Source organism: Diabrotica undecimpunctata, chromosome 9 (assembly GCF_040954645.1).
Source record: "Diabrotica undecimpunctata isolate CICGRU chromosome 9, icDiaUnde3, whole genome shotgun sequence".
NCBI classification, from domain to species: Eukaryota; Metazoa; Arthropoda; class Insecta; order Coleoptera; family Chrysomelidae; genus Diabrotica; species Diabrotica undecimpunctata.
Genome location: NC_092811.1, coordinates 75,431,214 through 75,450,751, shown reverse-complemented (window position 1 = coordinate 75,450,751; position 19,538 = coordinate 75,431,214). Strand labels below are relative to the sequence as shown.

The 19,538-nt window shown below is 29.6% G+C and overlaps 1 protein-coding gene across 1 annotated transcript in view; it reads right to left on the bottom strand.

Moving 5' to 3' along the window:
* The window catches only part of LOC140450152 (sensory neuron membrane protein 1-like), a 436,941-nt gene that overhangs the window by 13,162 nt on the left and 404,241 nt on the right, over nt 1–19,538 (bottom strand). Inside the window, exon 8 of the mRNA XM_072543598.1 lies at nt 6,135–6,260. Within this exon, the coding sequence (XP_072399699.1) occupies nt 6,135–6,260 (126 nt within the window). The remainder of the gene's footprint in view (nt 1–6,134; nt 6,261–19,538) is intronic.

Sequence of the window (19,538 nt, the reverse complement as noted above, 5' to 3'; positions counted from 1 at the left end):
CAAGATGTAGTAGATTTTATGGAAGACATTTCCAAGAAAACACTTTTTGAATGGTTCTTTTCCTTTGCCAAAATACAGGAATCCTCGAAATTAAATTCATGTTTCGACTGAAATACAGCAACTTAGTCGTCTCCTGAATTAATATTATTTTTCTAAAAATTTAACCAAATATTATTTTTTAAAAGTATATCAGTGAAACCAGTATAGTTAGTGTGCTAATTTGTGCTATAAATCATAACTGTGAGTAGCATATCTCTAAATATTAACTATTGATTAAACTCTTACCCCAAAACTTGATATCCAAGAGTACCGATAACAAACCACTTTTTGTTCTTACCTTCTGTTGTTACCGGCTTTCGAGACAGGGCCTTCTCGAGGATCGAGTTGGAGAAGTATGCGGAATAAATTAAAAAATGGATGGAAATCCTGATGGAGAAGCTTCGGCTTCTCACCATACCAACCAACCAAATACATATTCCAGTGCCCTTACTTCTTTCAAATATCCGACCAAAGAGCAAGCTGTTGTTCTCTCTAGTATTAATGACGTCAAAATTCATGAATACATTATTGCTGTGGGAAATTTAGTGCAACCAAAAAATATTCTATTTGCCTCACGTATCTCAAACAATAGAGTATGTATTTACCTCACCAGTACTAATGTCGTGGATTCCTTACTGCAAGCACATAATTCACTAATATTGAACAATACAAAAATTGAAATTAGAAGATTAATCACCCCAGCCATAAGACTTGTCATTTCTAATGTCTGCCCTACCGTCCCAAACACTTTAATAGAAGATGAACTAAAAAAGCTGGGACTTCAACCAGTATTTAGAATAACTTTTTTGAAAGTAGGCATGCCGGATACTGCATACAGCCATGTTTGAAGTTTTCGCCGCCATGTGTTTGTTACTCCTGATGATACTATCCTTATCCCAGACTTTGTTACAATTTACTATGACAACACCAACTACCGTATATACTTTACCCTCGACAACTTAAATTGCACTAAGTGTGCAACAAAGGAACATCGGGAAACTGATTGTCCATCAACATGTCAACAAACAACCCTCAACATAAATAGCCCATATCAACCAGAGACTGTAATTCCACAACAACCTCCCCTAATGGATATCGACCACACTAACGTTCAAATTCTTTACACCGAAACATTAGTATCTCATCAACCATCACTAGAAAAACACACTTTGTCCACAGAAAAAACTAATGAAACAAATTTTCCTCCATTAAATACCGAAGTACCTCCTCCCCACACAACCAAAAGACAAATATCTGCCTCACCTGATATACAAGAAACATCAACTGCCACAACTCCATTTACAAAACCTAAACACATAATGAAACGCCAAAAAGCCTCACCCTTTGATATTATTAAAAAGTTAGAGACCCTTAAAAATAAATTTGAGTCTAGGTCCCCAAAATTTCCTCTTGATTTTAATGTTATTGTAGAACTCCATTGTAGAAAACTACACAACGGATATGATATCATTTAAAGATATTCTATTATTTGCACATGATCATATTTTAGACCGCGGTATAAAATCCAAATTAACAAGGTTAAGAAAAAGATTACAACTCAATATCACTGATTCCTCATCGGATATAGAAAGTGATATCTCTGTTTCTCAGTCAGGTACCCTAAATGGCTAATACATTTATTTTACAATGGAACCTAAACGGATATTACAACAACGTAGAAGCTCTTAATATATTAATGAAAGAATTGTCTCCCCTAGTAATCTGTTTACAGGAAACACATCTTAAAACTAAAAACTTACATATTAAAAACTATACTAGCTTTCTCAAAAATCGCAACACAGAACACGCCAGCGGCGGAGTAGGCATTTTCGTAAAAAATTGTGTAGAACCAAGAAAAATTCACCTAAACACTAATTTGGAAGCCGTTGCAGTATCTATATCATGAAATATCAACTGCAGACCTATTAACATATGTAACATTTGCCTCCCTCATCCAAATGAAAATGTACTTGAAGACTTACAGCGCTTAATCGATGATATTCCTGCTCCCAAACTAATACTTGGTGAGTTGAATTGTCATATCACATGGGGTAGTATAAAAACAGATAAATGTGGTAGACTTCTTCAGAAATTAATATATAATCAAAATCTAATATTAAGAAAATACTGGTAAACCTACTCATTTTAGCTCCCACAATAGTACTTTTTCTGCCATCGATATTTCATTGTATGATCACTCATTTGCTACAAGCTTTTCTTGGAAAAGTTTTGATTATCTATATAATAGAGATCATTTTCCTCTAACAATTGAAACCATTGGGCATGATCAACCGAATATTCCTGTTTACCAAAAATGAAAATTAAACTCAGCAAACTGGGACTTGTATAGAGATCTAATAAATAATTATCTTACGAACTTTATTCTAGAAGATAGCATAGATTCATCTCTTCATCATTTCAATGATACTATACTAAAATGCGCTAATATTGCTGTGGGAAAAACAAAACCTTGTAAAAGAAAACCAGTACCATGGTTGAATGAAGAAATAGCTTTAGCTATGAAATCTAGCAAACATGCTTTCAATGTTTTAAAAAGACATAAAACAACAGAAAATGTTAACAACTTTAAAAAACTTAGGGCAAAAACTAAATATCTAAGAAAAGTAAAAAAGAAACATGGTCAAATTAGGTCTCTACCATAAATTCATTAACTCCTATGACTACAATCTGGAATAAAGTACGTACACTAAAAGGTGAACAAAACTCAATTTACATTAACACTCTTTCTTATAAAAACAAATTAATATCTTCAAAACAAAAAATTAGTAATATGATGTCAGATTTATATAAGACAAACTCAAGCAATGCAAACTTCGATCCCGCATTTTTAGATTTCAAAAATAAACGTGAAATGACAGAAATATCTATAGTAGATAGTGATAATCCACTAAATTTTCCCATCACATATCAAGAATTTGAAGAAGCTCTAGATAAATCAAAAAACACTTCATCGGGTCCTGATAATATACCAATAATATTTATCAAAAATTTGCCGTACACAGGAAAATTAATTCTCTTTTCAACACATTTTCAATCACATTTACCTTAATAAAATATTTCGATCAACCTGGTCTGAATCAACAATTATTCCCATTTTAAAACCTTTCAAATTAAAAACTGACCCTCTTTCCTATAGACCAATTTCTCTTACAAATAATACATGCAAACTACTAGAAAAAAATTTAAATAACAGATTAATATGGTTTCTTGAAAAAAACCGATTATTAAGCCATATCCAAAGCGGTTTTAGAAATAAAAGATCAACTCATGATGCCTTAGTAGCTATTGACAATATTATATGTAAGTCTTTTAGAAATAACCAGAAAGTAATTGCCATATTTTTTTATATAAATAAAGCATTTGATACTGCATGGAGATACAACATTTTACAAACCATGTCTAACTGGGGTATCCAGGGAAATTTTCTTGCTTTTGTAAAACATTTCATGAATAATAGAGTATTCCAAGTACGTGTGAATGGAATTACTTCAAAAACAGAATGTCTTAAAAACGGTATTCCACAGGGCTCAACTTTAAGCCCCACTCTATTTTTAATAGCAATTAATAATATCGCTCAAGAGATAAAGCTACCTTTGAAAGCAGATCTGCATGCAGATGACTTTGTTGTATAATACTAGTATATAGTATATATAGTATATATAGTATATACTTATATATACTAGTAGCTGCAATATTACACTAACATCATTTCTGCATAAACTAGAAGATTGGTCCCAAAAAACTGGTTTTACGTTCTCAGGTGATAAATCTCGTTTCATCGTATTCAATAAAAGAAAAACTGATTGCAAAACAACACTTACTCTAAATGGTATCAACCTAAAACAAGTAGAGAGCATTGACTTTCTTGGCCTGTGACTGGACAGTCAGCTAACATGGGCAGAACATAGTCTGGCTAGTCGTATCCTGCCAATCTAAAATAAATCTTCTTAAAATGCTATCAAACCGATCTTGGGGAGCGGAAACCATAAAATTGCTGCATATATACCAATCATTAATCTGAAGTAAACTGGAATATGGTGCAGTATGCTATTCAATTGCAAGTAATTATATTCTTAAAAAACTAGACATTATACAAAACACATTTTTAAGATTTATTCTGGGTGCTTACCGAACTAGTCCTGTTTCAAGTTTTCAGGTTATCCTAGATGAATCCCCCCTATCAATACGAAGACAACACATTTCTTTAAATTATGCCGCGAGACTGTCTTCCAACCCTAATAACACAAACTATCCACTTCTTTACAAAATAGATCCATCTACTCATTGCCATCAAAAAATTAAATATCCACCCCTTAGAGAACGTTTAACGAGATATGGTTTTGACATGGACCAGCTGACACATTCTTATCCTACACAACAAACTATACCTCCCTGGACTATTAATTTTCCCACTATTTATATATCCCTTACGGCCTATCCAAAGAGTACCACAAATCCCATAATCATTAACAAATTATATCAAGAACGGATATCAGAATACACTGGTTATAACAAGATTTTTACTGATGCGTCAAGAACTGAAAACGGACATGCAGCGGCCTTTATTCTAGGAAGTCTGAATATGCAGTTCGCATCCCTCAATTCTGCAGCATTTTCACGGGAGAAGCAATCGCCATTTTAAAAGCATTAGACATGTGTAAGAGTCATGCAAGCTCAAACTTTCTTATCATTACTGACTCTTTATCTGTTCTTCAGAGCTTAAGGCAAATATATCCAGTACATGCTATCCTGCAACAAATACAATTAGCACTTTATTACCTACAAAACAGACACGTAAACGTTAAATTTCTCTGGGTACCATCACATACAAGTATCGCAGGAAATGAAAAAGTAGATGAATTAGCAAAGAAAGCTGCTACTGACGAGCAAACTGAAATAATGACTACAATTCCATTTAGTGATATCCAGCTCAATATTAACAGCACTGTGTAAAAAATTGGCAACAAATGTGGAATTCTAATAAGGCTAACCTTAAAAACGTTAAAAGTAGGATTGGCACTAAACTACAATTTCCAGAAAACATAAGGCAACAGGTGGTTATAACCGACTAAGAATTGGCCATACAGCGGTAACTCACCAGCATTCAATAACAAAAGAACTACCACCTGAATGTTCCTATTGTGAATGTCCAATAACTGTTCAACATATATTGATTGAATGTCCTCTTTATTCCTACGAAAGAGCCATCAACAATGTACCAGAAGAAGCAAAGAAACGTTAAGATATTTTAAACTGTAATGTATCAAATACAATCAAATTTCTTAAGGACATACGTTTACTACATAAAATTTAAGTTATATTATATGTATCATTTTGTAATTTGGTAATTTATTATTTGTAATTTAATACGGTAATACGTAATAGGTCATCATGCAGGGTAGAGTCGATGGCAAAAAGGGAATAGGTAGAAAGAGGAAGTCATGGCTGCGAAATATTCGAGACTGGACAAACATGACTGTAGACGAATTATTCCACGTTGCAAAAGATAGAGAAGCCTTTAAAAATGTGGTCGCCAACCTCCGTTAATGGGGCCGGCATAGGAAGAAGAAGAATTTAATACGCAATTTGTAATTAGTATATTTAATAACAACTGTAAAATTTGTAACACCCGCTAATAACCTTTAATGGTTGATGCGAAAATTCTAAAAAAAAAAAAATTCATGTTTCAACGTTAATGCATGTTCTGTCAGTCCACATGCATTTATTTTTTTGGTTTTTATATCACTACAATTCATTAACATCCCGGCCAGTTTTCTGACTGCAACCCTAATAAACAGTGTTGTTTGTATAATATATATATATATATATATATATGTATATATATATATATATATATATATATATATATATATATATATATATATATATATATATATATATATAAGCCGCGCTCATATTAGTTAGTTAGATAAGATATTATCGTACTGTGAGCTTATAAATAAATATATTTAGATAAATTAGAACCGCTAGTTTTATTAAATACGTTACAATATCTATATGTTTACTATATTTCCTTTTCTATTTAATAATTTTATTATAATATAAAAGCCTACCTCTTCTACCCAAAGTAGTGGCATTAAGGCTTTGCTCACGTTTACCAGGCTTTCCATGCCGTCTACAGGTCTTAGAAATATATTGAATTGGATCCTTTGGGCAGCGTATAACGGCAGACCACTTAGCTGACAAAAAAAAATAAAAATTAAAAATCATTTATCATAAATGTTCGATATAAATCGCCAAAAGCATCAAATAAACATTTATAAGAATTTATAAGATTTAATCGTATGGTCAATAAAGACAATTAATCACATATAGTTTATACAATATTTAATGGATCAGTATTTATCTAGAGAAATTATTCCACATACAACCAATATATCTAGTGGCTGCAAGACCTTGATGTTGGTTCGGGGGCTTAAGCTGACTGTTCAAATAGGGCTGTAGTCTTGCGCAGGAAATGCAACAAGTATGATTGTGAGAATGTATCGGGTCTCCTTAATAAGGAGTTTTCTGAATGAAGGTACCTTTTATAAATAGGCTATACCTGGTGAATAGAAAGTAGAAATGGGTGTAAAACTATCTCGCTAGAGCAGTTCCTGTCACCATTTAACTCTCTGTTCTAAGTTCAAATAAAAGGCCTTCTGATTTTCACAGCTATTTCCAGTCTACAGCACTACTTATATGACCAACGTATAGTCATGTAGACACGATTATATATATATATATATATATATATATATATATATATATATATATATATATATATATATATAAGAATTACAGAATTACTGGGTATTAGTTGCAATCAGAAAATTGGCCGGGATGTTAATGAAACACTTTTATGACTTTTGTCTAGCTTTCGGAATGGTTTTATTCCTTTTTCAAGACATAGTCGTTGAGACTATTTATAAAAGCATAGACACTCAACATTATTAACACACATATAAAATATAAAATAGTGGACAAAATACAAAATTCTTTAAAATCTAGGTACAGATAGTAAAAATTTAGTTTGTCATCTTTTACTGGTGTGTTTTAACTCTGACACATAGAGAACAAAATGTTGTTTTCATCAACATGCAACATCCCGGCCAATTTTCTGACTGCAACCCTAATAAACTGTGTTGTTTGTATAAATATATAAATATATATATATATATATATATATATATATATATATATATACATATATATATATATATATATATATATATATATATATATATATATATATATATACGCGGTCAGATGAATGAAAATTACTTAGTTCTTGGGAAGAACCGCGTTGAGAATTTATTACTCGACGTTTCGGCACCCATTTTGGAGCCATTTTCAAGAGTGATACGGTTCGATTCGAGTTCGGGGTCTCAATCTGCCTACTCCCCTCATTCGAGACGTATCAGTATCGTGTTCTGTATTGCAAGAACTGTCTCTCGGCACTGAGGGCTCAATCTGCCTACTCCTCAGTGTCGAGTGATTTCTTGCAATACAGAACACGATACTGGTACGTCTCGAATGAGGGGAGTAGGCAGATTGAGACCCCGAACTCGAACCGAACCGTATCACTCTTGATAATGCCTCCAAAATGGGTGCCGAAACGTCAAGTAATAAATTCTCAACGCGGTTCTTCCCGAGAACTAAGTAATTTTCATCATATATATATATATATATATATATATATATATATATATATATATATATATATATATATATATATATATATATATATATCGCTAAAAGATTTTATCTTTTACACATTTCGCATAGCGCAGAGGATACAGAAAACGATATTATCATATCGTTTTCGTTCACGGCCGCCAAAGCAGCTGGCGCCTTTGTAAGTTAATCACTGTTGTAGTGAAGTTTTGGGAGACATTCGTTGGACTTTCCGAGTTTAAATTTGTATCAGCCCAAGTGTCTGATGAGGCTGGGATAGGCCGAAATGATCATAACACTTTATTGATACCGATTCGAGCACGGGAAGTTTAACGAATTTGTCATCCTAGGCCATATGTTTGGCCATTTAATTTAATAAAGCGATAGCGGCTTTCGCTAAAAGATTTTATCTTTTACATATATATAAATATATATATATATATATATATATATATATATATATATATATATATATATATATATATATATATATATATATATATATATATATATATATCCTTTATTCCGAGTACAATCAAGAAAAGATAATCCATCCTTCATCCTTCTTCCCACTATACCTATATCCCCAGGAGACAACCTGCACCTAATTACCTAATTACCTAATTAAAAACCAATGAAGGAAACAAGAAAAAAATCCTTAATTCAAAGTGTGAGACAAGGTGCTGAAACACTTGTATGACCACACGAGAACTGGTCTTAAACGGTTCCCTCCGGATACCAGCGACCTCCGGTTGAAAGAAGCCTTACTTTCTCAAGCGAGGCTCTGAGAGAGTGGATATCTATTTAGTAGCTACTCGTGGGAGTAGTATGGAACCAATAGTAAAAATAGAAAAACTGGAAAAATGGATGTTGAGGTGGCAAGTAAAAGTATCCCCTGAAAAAAAATCTCCAAAGTAAGAGAAGAATATATCCTGTAATGCCCTCAAGATAAACTCAAGCGAGAAAGGAGGAGACCAAATGGTGCTATACCTAACTAATAGACAGACAACACTAATAGATGTGGCGATACCTACCAATAAAAATCTGCTTGTTAAACACAACGAAAAAATCGCCAAGTACTGAGATCTCCAAACAAGGAGACAATTGAGAATGGAAAACACCCAGACGATACCTATTATTCTCTCTACTTCTGGATTCATTTCGAAGTGCCTTTTAGAGAACTTAAAACAGCTGGGGTCTTATTGAACATCTCTATAAGACCAAGCAGAAAGCAGTATTTTTCACAACATCTAGATGTGTAAGACAATTTTTGGAAGACACTTCGACCTACCAAGTCACCTAGGGTTCAATAACAGGGAAAAAGTCCTCAAACGCTCAATCCATACCTTAGGTATCTGGGATGCGTAAATTTTCCCCTTTCCATTCCACATAGGGGTATTTCCATATATATATATATATATATATATATATATATATATATATATATATATATATATATATATATATATATATATATATATAAATATATATATATATATATATATATATATATTGTTATGATGTGTTTTTTGTTTGAATGATGAGCAATGAGTATTTTTAATAATATAATATATAGGGTTTTTATCGCGGTTCTCAAAGAATTAGCTTGTAAGTACTTTTTTAAATTATCTTTATTATAACTATTATGAAACACACATATATATCTAACCTAGCCAATGTAAATTTAAAATAAACTATCTTTAAATTGATGTTCTTATAAAACTAATTAAATTCTATAGACAATGTTAAATTTAAACAAACTATCTTCAAAATTGAAATTGTTATAACACTAACTAAATTATATTAACAAAATTTTGTACCTTTCTTTCACTGAGATGCCTAAATGAACTGTTTTCCACTATATATATTCTAATCACCACTGAAAGTCTTCGTACTTCGGTTATCCTTGTTTTTTGTGAAATTTCTTTTTACAATTATCAGCTTCTACCAATTTAAGATATATTTTTCTTCACCAGCATTTATACACCACCAGCAAACAGCATTTATATTTATTCTTCTTTTTAATATATCAATATCCAATTATTATAAGTTGATTTATACTAATCTCCAATCATAATATAATTTTATTTCTTCCAATATACCTTTTTGTATCTTCAATAATTATTTGTGTATAATTATAAATGTGCATTAAATATATGCATAAATTTTAATCTTCATTTAACTCACTATATTAAACAATTTGACTATTTGTACCTGATTCTCTGACTCCAAATAATCTTTCATATTTCTTACTAAACTTTTCTGACTGACTTCTTGAAAATTCTGAACAATTTACTTCACTAAATGTGTCTAATAACTTTCATAATAAACTGGCCTGACTTCTGACTAAAAACTTCCAAAAACTGCTTGACTTCAGACTAAAAACTGCTAAAAACTGCCATCTTGAATCCAAATCACGGGTATTTATATGTTTTTGGATTTCTAGAACCATCTCGTAAGATATCATGTTCCAATTTGTTCTATTTCTACTTGTCTGAATTTTCTGGAACAAACCATTTCGCAAACATGGCCATCTCTGGAGATCCAGAGAATTCCATTCTTTTCTAATAATAATTTTGTTTACATTTAGGCTTTTCAGATCAGAATATATAATTAAATTAGTAACTTAACATTCTAATTTAATAAAATACACATTTCAAACAATATATTATTATAACCCACTTTATATTCGTAAATATTCTTAAACGTCACTTCAGAGTATAAATATCTGTCAATCTCCGAGAGTATTTTTGGTTGCCTAAGCACATGGCTCACTTATATATATTTACAATATTAAAATACAACTTTTTACAATTATTATATGCTAATTTATTAAAAATGCCCTCACATAAATATATTTTTATTAAATTCTCTAGTATATAACTTATTTAAAACAACCAAATATCTAATATTATGTAGTATATAACTTATAAATTATTTTCTATAAACCCTAATCGTATCAATACCCCAAAATAATATTTAAAATAAATAATTTACTTATTATTTTTTTAAATATTAATTTTCTCATACCTTATTAAATTTAATAAATTAATAATTCAATTTTTTTTTTTATTATTTAAAATGTGTTAAATACATCCCTGTTCGCTGTCTATGTCAAAACAGAGAACAACGGATCACAGTTCGGCTATTCTATGGTCAAACTGTCATGTCAAATGGAGCAATGGATGCGATATCAGAAAATATAACCTTAATTAAAAATATAATAGATATGGTGTTCTGTTTATTTATAGACAAAATCTAGGAATTATTTCCATTCAAAATAACTTCATCAATATAAATTGGTAAGTTTTTCCACTTTATTATATTAGAAAGACATTTTTATAGCAATTATAGTATCTAACCCCAAATTATGATTTTTAGGGTACCAAACAATTTCCATATGTACAAAATTCAACAAGTATGATGTCAAATTTATTCACAACAAAGAAATCTACCATCTATCTATGAAATGGATCTATCAGTAAGTTATTAGTGTTATTATATTTGTGTTAAAGGTATAGAAATCATTATTCAATCTCTTCATGATATTGAAAAATGTCGTTGATATGAAATATGCCTCTTAGTCTGTTCTCTGCATCTATTAACACATAACTATTTAGTCCATTCTGATTTTCAATTGTATATGGACCTTCAAACATTGGTTGAAATTTCTTACAACGATTTTCTTTAACATTACTTTTTCTAAGTGAACGAATTAACACTAGGTCTCCTTTTTGAAATGTGATTGGTTTTTTTATATTTCGATTTTGTCTTCTGATATATTTTTCAGCTTTCCTCCTAATTCGGTTATTCACTTTCTGCATTACTTGTTCTAACATATCCTGATTATATTCACTAATCCACTTTCTGTTTCCTATATGGCCAAACATTAAATATTCTGGTACTTCCTCTGTATTCAAATTATGTGTATTATTTAAAAAATACTCTACTTGTGGTATATGTTGCTGCCAAGTTTCGTGTTGATTTTGGCATAGTATCCTTAAATATTTTATAACTTCTTTAATATATCTTTCTGCAGGATTTGCCTGAGGATGTCTGATACTTGTAAAATGAATGTTGATTCCCTTTTTCTCACAAAATGTCCGAAATTTTTGGTTGTTAAAATATGTAGCATTATCTATTATGCAATTTCTAAATGGTCCTATTTCTTCGAAAAATTGATTAATATATAATTTTAATGTTTTAACATTTGTTCTAGAGCAGGGATATAGTTTAATAAATTTTGTATATAAATCAACTATCACTAGTATATGCTTTTTACCTGTTGGACTGAGAACTAAATTTGAAATAAAATCCATGGAAACTGTATTTAGTTTTTCATATACAACATTAGATTTATATGTGTTCTGGTTTTTGAAATTCTTTTCTTTGTTTAGTTGACATATTGGGCATTGGGTAGTAATTTCTTTTGCTATACTTATGTCATTCTTTGCAAAATAATTGTCCCTAAATAGCATCCATAGCTTTCTTGAACCAATATGTATATAATCGTTATGTAAATTTTTCAATATTTTCTTTGCTAAAGTTCTAGTTATTACATATACTTCTATGCCATTTATTATTTTATAATATACTCCATCTTTCTTAAGGACTTTTTGTTTTTCACTCAAATTGATCTGATCTCTTATAATTTCTTCTCTAGAATATAATCCAGTACTGTCTACTAATTGATTTAATCCAATTTTTATTGTTCGCTGCCCTTTTTGTGATGTATTTTCTAACCTTGATAAAGTATCTGCCACTATATTGGATTTTCCAGACATGTATTTGATTTCAAATGAGTATTCACTCAATATTAGACTCCACCTATGTATTCTACTGTTTCCATATTTGTTATTTAATATAGACGTTAAAGCTTGGTGATCTGTTTCTATTGTAAATTCATTACCCAACAAATAAAATCTTAATTTTGTGACACAGTGTAATATACTTGCTAGTTCTAATTCTGAAACTGAGTAACCCTTTTCATGTGGCTTTGTAATTCTTGAAATGAATTGTATTGGGTATTCGACCCCATCATGTATTTGTAATAATACCCCTGATAATCTCTCTATTGATGCATCTGTTCTTAATATGAATGGCTGTGTGTAGTCAGGATAGTATATTTTCAAATTTGACAGAAAAATGTTTTTAATCTCTTGGAATGCTAGTTCTCTTCTCTGATCCCATCTCCATTTTACACCTTTTCTCAGTAGTTCAAGTAATGGAATTTCTTTTATACTTAGATCTGGTATCATCCTTTTATAATAATTAATTATTCCAATGAATCCTCTTAAAGTTCTTAAATTGTGTGGTGTTTTATATTCCTGAATGACTTGTGTCCGTTCTGGATCCATTTCGATTCCCTTAGTGTTAAGTTTATAACCTAGATATATGACTTCTTTTTGAAAAAATGTACATTTTTCTTGATTTATTTTTAGTCCAACTTTGTCTAATCTATTTATTATAATTTTTAGGTGTTTCTCATGATCTTCAGCCGTTTTAGAAAAAATTAATATATCATCAATGTAGTGAATTACAAAATGTTCATATTGATCCAAAATATCATGAAGACATCTACATAGAGCACTGCAAGATGATTGAAGTCCAAATGGTACTACTTTGAATTGATATACTACTCCATCTATCTGAAATCCTGTATACTGTCTACTTTTTCTTTCTAGAGGTATTAACCAGAAACTATGCTGTAAATCGATTTTAGTGAAAAATGACATTCCTGTAATTCTTCCTAATATTCCATCTATACTCATTGGTGCTTCAAATTGCTTTTCAGTAATCTTGTTAATATTCCTTGCATCCAAACATAACCGGATTTCACCTGATCTTTTTCGTACTACTACTATGGGGTTAATAAAACGTGTGTCTTCCTTCTCAATGATCCCATCTTCTAACATATTATTAATTGTTTTGTTTACTTCTTCTCTGTATTTATATGGTATTGGGTATGATTTTGTTTTAAAATCTTTTTCTTCTTTAACTTTTATACTATGGATATAATTTTGTGCAATTCTATTTTCTTTATTGACAAGTCCCTTGTGTTGCTGCAATATGGAAATGACTATTGATTTATATTCTTCAGGGCAATTTAAAACTTTCATTATATCTTCTTCTTTACAAATAAAATTATTCTTCATTATGTACTCATTATTCCTTGCTTCCAATTTTACGCACTCCGCCTCGTAGGCATCCATCTGCTTAAAATTTCCATTCCTTAAATATTCACTACAATAATTATTCTTTACATTCTTTTGGGACATTTCCCTATCATCAAAATACATTTCTTCTTCATAAACATCATTATTTTCTTTTAATAATATCCTATCAACTCTTATTCCTTCTTCTACCTCATCTTTCTGCATAAATTTAATTATTTGCCCTTCCAAAGTTACCATTTTTTCTTCAAAATCTATCTTTACTTTCTTCTTTTCCAATTCATCATTTCCCATTAATATATCAACACATAAATCCTTGACAATAAATCCTTGCATATTAATTTCTTTATTAAGAATATTAATTTTAAAATTGGCTAGTTTATCAATTTCACCCAACTTCTTATTATTTGCACCAATAATTTTAATTTTTGGAATCTTTATTATATCTGATAGTTTTAATGTATTAAAAATAAAATTCTCCGAGACTAAAGTACTTTCTGAACCAGTATCTATCATAATTTTAATCATTTTATTTTTGGCCAAAGCATTTATATAAATTAAATTAATAGATTCAATAATTTTCTCTTCATCTAAAGAAATAAATTCAGAAGGTTTTTCATAATAGCAATGGCCTAACTTGTAATTCAGAAAGTTTACTGCACAAAATTTTGATTATTAGAATTGTCAGATTGTATCTGACCACTTGGATCTGATGTCCTATGTCTTTCCCTACTATGACTTCTACTCACATTTTCCTGACTTGTACTACTTCGTTCCCTGTCTTCGCAGCTTCTATTCCTTCGAACACAATTTACCTGTCTGTTATAGTTAGGTCGCTCTGTATTTCTTCTATTGTTAAAATCTTGTCTATTATTATTAGTACTGTTATTAAAATGTTGTCTATTATAACTAGTATTGTTATTACAATTTTGTCTAATTTGATTACTGTTATTATTATTAAAATTTTGTAAATTATTACCATACCTAGTATTATTGTTATATGATTGTCTATATTGTTGATTATCATTTTTTTTATATTGAAAGTTATTATTGTTTTTTCTGTTGTTAGTATTACTTGTCATATTGCCTCTTTGTATTCTTTGAATAAAATTAATGAAACTATCTATTGTTTGAATATTTTGTACAGTTACGGTTTGCACAACATCAGCATCAAAATGTCTAGATACATTTAAGACTGTTTCATCCTCTCTAAGTGGTGGTTCTAAATATTTTGCAACTGTTATCAATTTCAATGCATAATCTACCATATTTGATTTTAAATTTTGATTATACTTTCCAAAATATAGAATTTCTCTAAACTTGGCTTGCTCTAATTCACCCCAATAATAATTTAAAAATTTATTTTCAAATGTTTGAAAATTATCTAAATCATTCTCAATACTAGCAAACCAAGTTGCTGCATTGTCATTTAATGTCATTCTAATATAATCTTTAATATCATTAATATTATTCACAAATCTTAATTTATGTTTTAAACTATTTATGTATACTCTAGGATGCAAATTTTTTATATTACCAGAGAATTTAATCCCAGTCTCATTTGTTAAATTTAAGTAAGGTCTCCCTATGTCTCTCATTTGTGAAATATCATCTATTCTCTGTTCCACATTTCTTATTTGATTACAATTTATTTGAATATTTTGTTGTATATCGTCTAATTTTTCTTCTGTGTTTCTCCTGTCTTCGTTAATTTTTACTTCTAAGTTACATTTCTGTAACTCTATTTTCTGTTCTATATCTATCTTATTATCTTGAATAATCCTCTTTACTTCTGTCCTCTCATTGTCTATCCTTTTCTTGTAGTCATTCCGTATACTTTTTATTTCATTTGCTACTTTTTTCTCTGCAGCTTCAAGTTTTTTATCCATTTGTTTTACAATTTTATTATTATTATCTTCTATTTTCTTTTCTAATTTTCTATAATTCTCTTCCAATTTCTGTTCCATTTTTTTCATGTCTTCTTTGACTTCTTTTGAATTATCTTCCAATTTTTTTATGTCTTCTTTGATTTCTTTTGAATTCTCTTCCATTTTTTTCGTATTCTCTTCCATTTTCTGTTCCATTTTTTTCATGTCTTCTTTGATTTCTTTTGAATTCTCTTCCATTGTCTTGTTCATCTGCATCATTAATGACATCAAAGCTGCCATATTGACATTTTCCTCTCTTTCTGGATTCATTTCTGCAGTATCTTGTGGAACTTGAACTAAACTCTCCTCTTGTATAGGTTGTGTTTCTACTTCCACATCTTCTTCATTCTTTTTGCTTCTTGTACCTTTCTTTCCTTGAGACATTTTGAGACTTTACTTGTTCAAATATAATTAAAAATAAAATCTATAATTTTTTCTTTCTACTGATAATTAATTTAATTATATGAGAGCACTTATCTTCCCAAACTAATTCTTTTAAATAGAGAGCCACCGCGTTGGGTGCCAAATTGTTATGATGTGTTTTTTGTTTGAATGATGAGCAATGAGTATTTTTAATAATATAATATATAGGGTTTTTATCGCGGTTCTCAAAGAATTAGCTTGTAAGTACTTTTTTAAATTATCTTTATTATAACTATTATGAAACACACATATATATCTAACCTAGCCAATGTAAATTTAAAATAAACTATCTTTAAATTGATGTTCTTATAAAACTAATTAAATTCTATAGACAATGTTAAATTTAAACAAACTATCTTCAAAATTGAAATTGTTATAACACTAACTAAATTATATTAACAAAATTTTGTACCTTTCTTTCACTGAGATGCCTAAATGAACTGTTTTCCACTATATATATTCTAATCACCACTGAAAGTCTTCGTACTTCGGTTATCCTTGTTTTTTGTGAAATTTCTTTTTACAATTATCAGCTTCTACCAATTTAAGATATATTTTTCTTCACCAGCATTTATACACCACCAGCAAACAGCATTTATATTTATTCTTCTTTTTAATATATCAATATCCAATTATTATAAGTTGATTTATACTAATCTCCAATCATAATATAATTTTATTTCTTCCCATATACCTTTTTGTATCTTCAATAATTATTTGTGTATAATTATAAATGTGCATTAAATATATGCATAAATTTTAATCTTCATTTAACTCACTATATTAAACAATTTGACTATTTGTACCTGATTCTCTGACTCCAAATAATCTTTCATATTTCTTACTAAACTTTTATGACTGACTTCTTGAAAATTCTGAACAATTTACTTCACTAAATGTGTCTAATAACTTTCATAATAAACTGGCCTGACTTCTGACTAAAAACTTCCAAAAACTGCTTGACTTCAGACTAAAAACTGCTAAAAACTGCCATCTTGAATCCAAATCACGGGTATTTATATGTTTTTGGATTTCTAGAACCATCTCGTAAGATATCATGTTCCAATTTGTTCTATTTCTACTTGTCTGAATTTTCTGGAACAAACCATTTCGCAAACATGGCCATCTCTGGAGATCCAGAGAATTCCATTCTTTTCTAATAATAATTTTGTTTACATTTAGGCTTTTCAGATCAGAATATATAATTAAATTAGTAACTTAACATTCTAATTTAATAAAATACACATTTCAAACAATATATTATTATAACCCACTTTATATTCGTAAATATTCTTAAACGTCACTTCAGAGTATAAATATCTGTCAATCTCCGAGAGTATTTTTGGTTGCCTAAGCACATGGCTCACTTATATATATTTACAATATTAAAATACAACTTTTTACAATTATTATATGCTAATTTATTAAAAATGCCCTCACATAAATATATTTTTATTAAATTCTCTAGTATATAACTTATAAATTATTTTCTATAAACCCTAATCGTATCAATATATATATATATATATATATATATATATATATATATATATATATATATATATATATATTATTGTGATATTTAAAGTCTTGGTGCGCCAAGCAATAATTAGCTAATTAATTTTTTTGATTAATTAAAATTATTTAAATGATATGATTATGACTCTATCACAATTTTTAATTCTTTTATCTCAGGGTTAAATTCGTGCTTCAATATCTATGCTATTACATGTGAAAGGTTAGGTCCAGGGAATACCGGAATAATAAAAAGCACATATGATCTAACACTATATATTGAAATAAAAATAATGAAATAATTCACACTCAAAAGTTTTCAATAAACAAATCTCATATAAGGATTCTCAAAATTTTGTTCTCCGTACGTGAACAATCAAAATTAATGGTACAAACAATATTCATTGAAAACTCAAAATCCCAAACTATTCTAACTCTCCTAATCAAAATATTTTTATCCTTTCTAAATTACGTGTAAAAATTGTGTTATCAATAAAAGAAAAAAACTGCAGAAAACAAAAATATCTCTCTCTGATGATGAGTGGTCCAAATCCTTGTTCCTTGTTCTCAACCGCTCCCTATGTAATCAGCAATCTTACAACAGATTGTTGCAAGTATATCGTCCTTAATGATCTCCTTCAAAAGCAACAATCATTCAAATTATGATAGCCTTTCTCCTCTCGATAAACTGAATCTCTCGTTGGCCTGAACAGTGACTCTTGGAATATAAGTAGGAAAATATGACTTACAATATTTTGCTGCTTCAGCTCCTGTCAGATACACTAACTCCACAAAAACTCACTAACATTCAACACTACTGCTTGCTACATCTCGGGAACAGCCAGAGAACAATCACTGTTCGTCTTACAGACTTGGAAACCAACTGATCCTCCTTTCTCTCTCCTCAATCTCGCTAAACTTTTTCCTACATACTTTTCCCACCTTTTTCAATCTCCGCCAATCAAAACTCGTCACAATTCCCCCATTTTTTCATTTCGATAACAAACAAATTTTTACCTATAATTATAAATTTCCTAAAACTTATTTACAAATAATATTTTTCTATAATTCTTAAAAACTAACAAAAACCTCTTTTTATAATCCCTTCTATTGTCTTTAATCACTGCATTAATGTATTTTGAAAAACCCCGTTCACTGTCTTTGGCTTTCACTTAAACTTATGCGGGTCACTCAAGTATAACAAAGAAATAATTTATGTATAGCTTACATTTTGTTTAGTACAGGAAATCCAAGAATTTAATAACTTTCCTTCTTCGAAATGTTTGTTGTTTATTATCCTACTTATCTGAAATATTTTAATGTTTTTGAACTTTGAAATATTTTAATCAACCCAATATTTTTCTCGATTTTACATATCATAACAAATCCCCGCCATTTGATCTGCCGAAAACTCTTTGTTAAATTTTAAAATGACAAAAGTTTTCCAGGATCAAATTATTTCACTATGTTATTAAAATCTATTCATGATATTGATAGATGTCGTGAATGTTAAAATACCCCGTATATTGCCTGTCTTTATACGGGATTGGATATATTTTCGTTTTAAATTTTTCCAAGTATTTTCCCTTAAAAGAAAGTTCATAATTTTTAGCCACTCGGTTTACTTCATTAACAAGATCTCCATAGTTTCCTAAAATCTTCTCTATTTTCTTTCCCATGTTTTCTCCACAATTTATTTTTCTTTCATCCTCCTTTTGTTCACATGTGTTCACTGTCCATAATACTTCTTCACAAAATTCTG